Source organism: Poecilia reticulata, linkage group LG17 (genome assembly GCF_000633615.1).
Source record: "Poecilia reticulata strain Guanapo linkage group LG17, Guppy_female_1.0+MT, whole genome shotgun sequence".
Classification (NCBI taxonomy): domain Eukaryota; kingdom Metazoa; phylum Chordata; class Actinopteri; order Cyprinodontiformes; family Poeciliidae; genus Poecilia; species Poecilia reticulata.
In genome coordinates, this window is record NC_024347.1 from 2,092,127 (window position 1) to 2,094,708 (window position 2,582).

Consider the following 2,582-nt stretch of genomic DNA (forward strand, 5'->3'; position numbering starts at 1 on the left):
AAACCCATTTAAAAACAGACTATGGTGTTACATTCCTGCCAAAAACACGCTCTACCCATCCGCACACTCTAGCCCCAAAATTGACCTCTTTTTCTGCTTACAGGGCGTATTTGTGAATTGRAGGCGATAAATCTTCTGACTGGCTGGATTTTCAGCTGAAATCTGTTGACATTGTCTTTCACAACATGATGAAAGTTGAAATATTCCACARCGTCATCATAAATCCTTTCAATTATAACATGCATTGTGTGAAAATGGTGGTAAAATCATGTAAAGTTTTTCCATTCAAATATTGTTAACTGAGAAAATGAAATTTTGTTATTTCCATACGTAATTGATAAACTTTTCAAGCCTGTATTTCTAAAAAAAAAATCTCAGCTTTAACAGCTAGGTTTATGAATTAGCAAAAGGATAGGAAGAGAAGAGGCTATGGAAACCTGAAAGGAGAACCCAAAAATCTAATTACCATCTATTTGTCACTTCTATAACGTCTGCCATCAAAAAGTGGGCAGCAAGCAACTTTGGCTGGCCTGTATGTGGCGCTGTAACACTGCGTGGAAATGGARCAAAAAGAGAGAAGAACAGGCACATGCACATAAAAGTAGTGGGGGTGTATGACATCATCAGTTATGAAACAATGCATATTGGTTATCTACATRATAAACAAGGGTGGAGCTTTAAGATTTATAGAACCAAGGAACCATTTTCKGAAAATTGTAATGCCAGAAGTCCCTAAATCCAACTTCTGTATATAAAATAATTCCAGTGCGGATGGCACCTCACGCTGTCCCAGTTAACACGTCTGGTCTCTTTAAAAGCAGCATTTGAGTTTGGAGCAAAGGTGGCTTTTGGTATGTGTATGGCTCTATGACAAGGGCGGCATGGCCTGAGGGACGGCGTAAGTGTGTTGAAGGTGGGGGAAGTTTATAGGCTACTTGCATCCAAAACATCTTTTCTGTTATATATKTACAATAAAATATGTYTGTAAATTCTAACGCAAATTGAATTGGTATCTGATCAACAGCTTCCGATTTGGTGCAAAATTAAAGGGCTAGTTCATAGTTTTTCATCCRRGTTTCATTTGACCAGGTGCTGATACAACAACTGAGGAAAGGCCTGAAAACTGTGAGTGAGGAGTCGGGAGTCGTGCTTACGAAATATAACCGTGTGTTACAAACAGTAGCTGAGTGTCACGTTCTGGAGYGGGTATGCGAGAGCCAGTTAAGTTCTGCTCATGCACCTGTGGACGTGCGTCCGCATCCAAGCGTGTCTGTGCTGGCCTCTCCCGTTCKGCAACAAAGAAAGCAAACACGGGGTTGACACAGCCAAGCTTCCGCGCAACGCAGCCGAATCTGCCAACCACCCCCTCTCCCTCTACCTCGCACACGCCTCTCTCACTTCKCTCCCATCTTCTGCCTCTCTCTCATCTCTCTCCCTCGATCTCCCCTTTTATTCATTACCTGGAACCTTCGCAGAGACGTCAACAATAACAGCCACCTCCACCTGCTTGTTGACAGTGTCAAACAGCGACGACGGAGCGAGCGAGACGGCGAGGGGACAGCAGTTGCATGCCTGCCACGATGGGGTGTGGGGGGTGGAAATTGCCACATTGACAGAGAGGGTGATGGAGAGATGAAAGGAGAGTGGAAAAGGGTGGTGGTGTTGGGGGAGTGGGGATGGGGGGAATGCGAGGTGAAAGAAAGATGTGGTAAGAGAGGATGAGCGGGCAACACAAAGAGGAATGATGAAAGAAGACAGAAAACGAGAGGAAGGAAAAAAAGAGGGAGTGATAGGAAAGTTGGCGGTGCCTCTTCTTACAGGTTTACACGTCTGTTCGTCGTGGTTTCTATGAATTTTTGATGGTGGGGATATGGGGGCGGAGGGGGGGTTAGGACGCCCTGGAAACTCCAGCTGGCTGGCACGTCAAAAAAAAAAGAAAAAGAATAGAAACACAGGAGGCAGAAACCCCGTCAAACAAGCAGCTGGAACAAATACAGTTTAAAATATGTTTTGATAATGAGGGAAGTGTGAAAAGGAGGACAGGTGAGGGCATGGGGGCGTCCCTCTCTTCYTCCTACTTCTTACAGGTCTTTGTCCTTTACAGGGACATTTTTCTTGTGCTGTCTGAATATACCAACTACAAGATTACGAATAGGAAATAAAAGCAAGCTTGAAGGATCCTCTGGTGTGTTTGATGGTAAATGGGCTAAACTTATAGCGCTTTTCTGATCATTTTGACCACTCCCACAGACCAAAAATCTCTTACAACCAAAAACCTGCATTTTATTTTTTATACTAATAAGACAATACTGACTCATTGACTCAGACCAGCTTCCCTGCCCCTCAAATTACCATGTGTAGCAACGGGACGATGTGTTCAGGGTGGCGTGGGTTGGGTGTTTTTTCTTCCATTGGCCAGAAAGTTCACTTTTGCTCTCATCTGACCAGAGCTGCTCCTGCATATCCCATACTTGGGTTCTTGTGGCTTCCTTTGAAAAGCAGCTTTGTTCTTGCCACACTTGTATAAAGGCCAGATTTGGATGGTGCACAATGACTAGTTACCCTGTTGACAGATACTCCAT

General features: G+C 44.1%; 1 protein-coding gene across 1 annotated transcript in view; it reads right to left on the reverse strand.

The window, feature by feature from the left end:
• LOC103479187 (E3 ubiquitin-protein ligase RNF220) overlaps positions 1–2,582 on the reverse strand; it is a 62,061-nt gene that overhangs the window by 41,677 nt on the left and 17,802 nt on the right. The window contains exon 2 of the mRNA XM_017309855.1: positions 1,461–1,572. Within this exon, the coding sequence (XP_017165344.1) occupies positions 1,461–1,572 (112 nt within the window). The remainder of the gene's footprint in view (positions 1–1,460; positions 1,573–2,582) is intronic.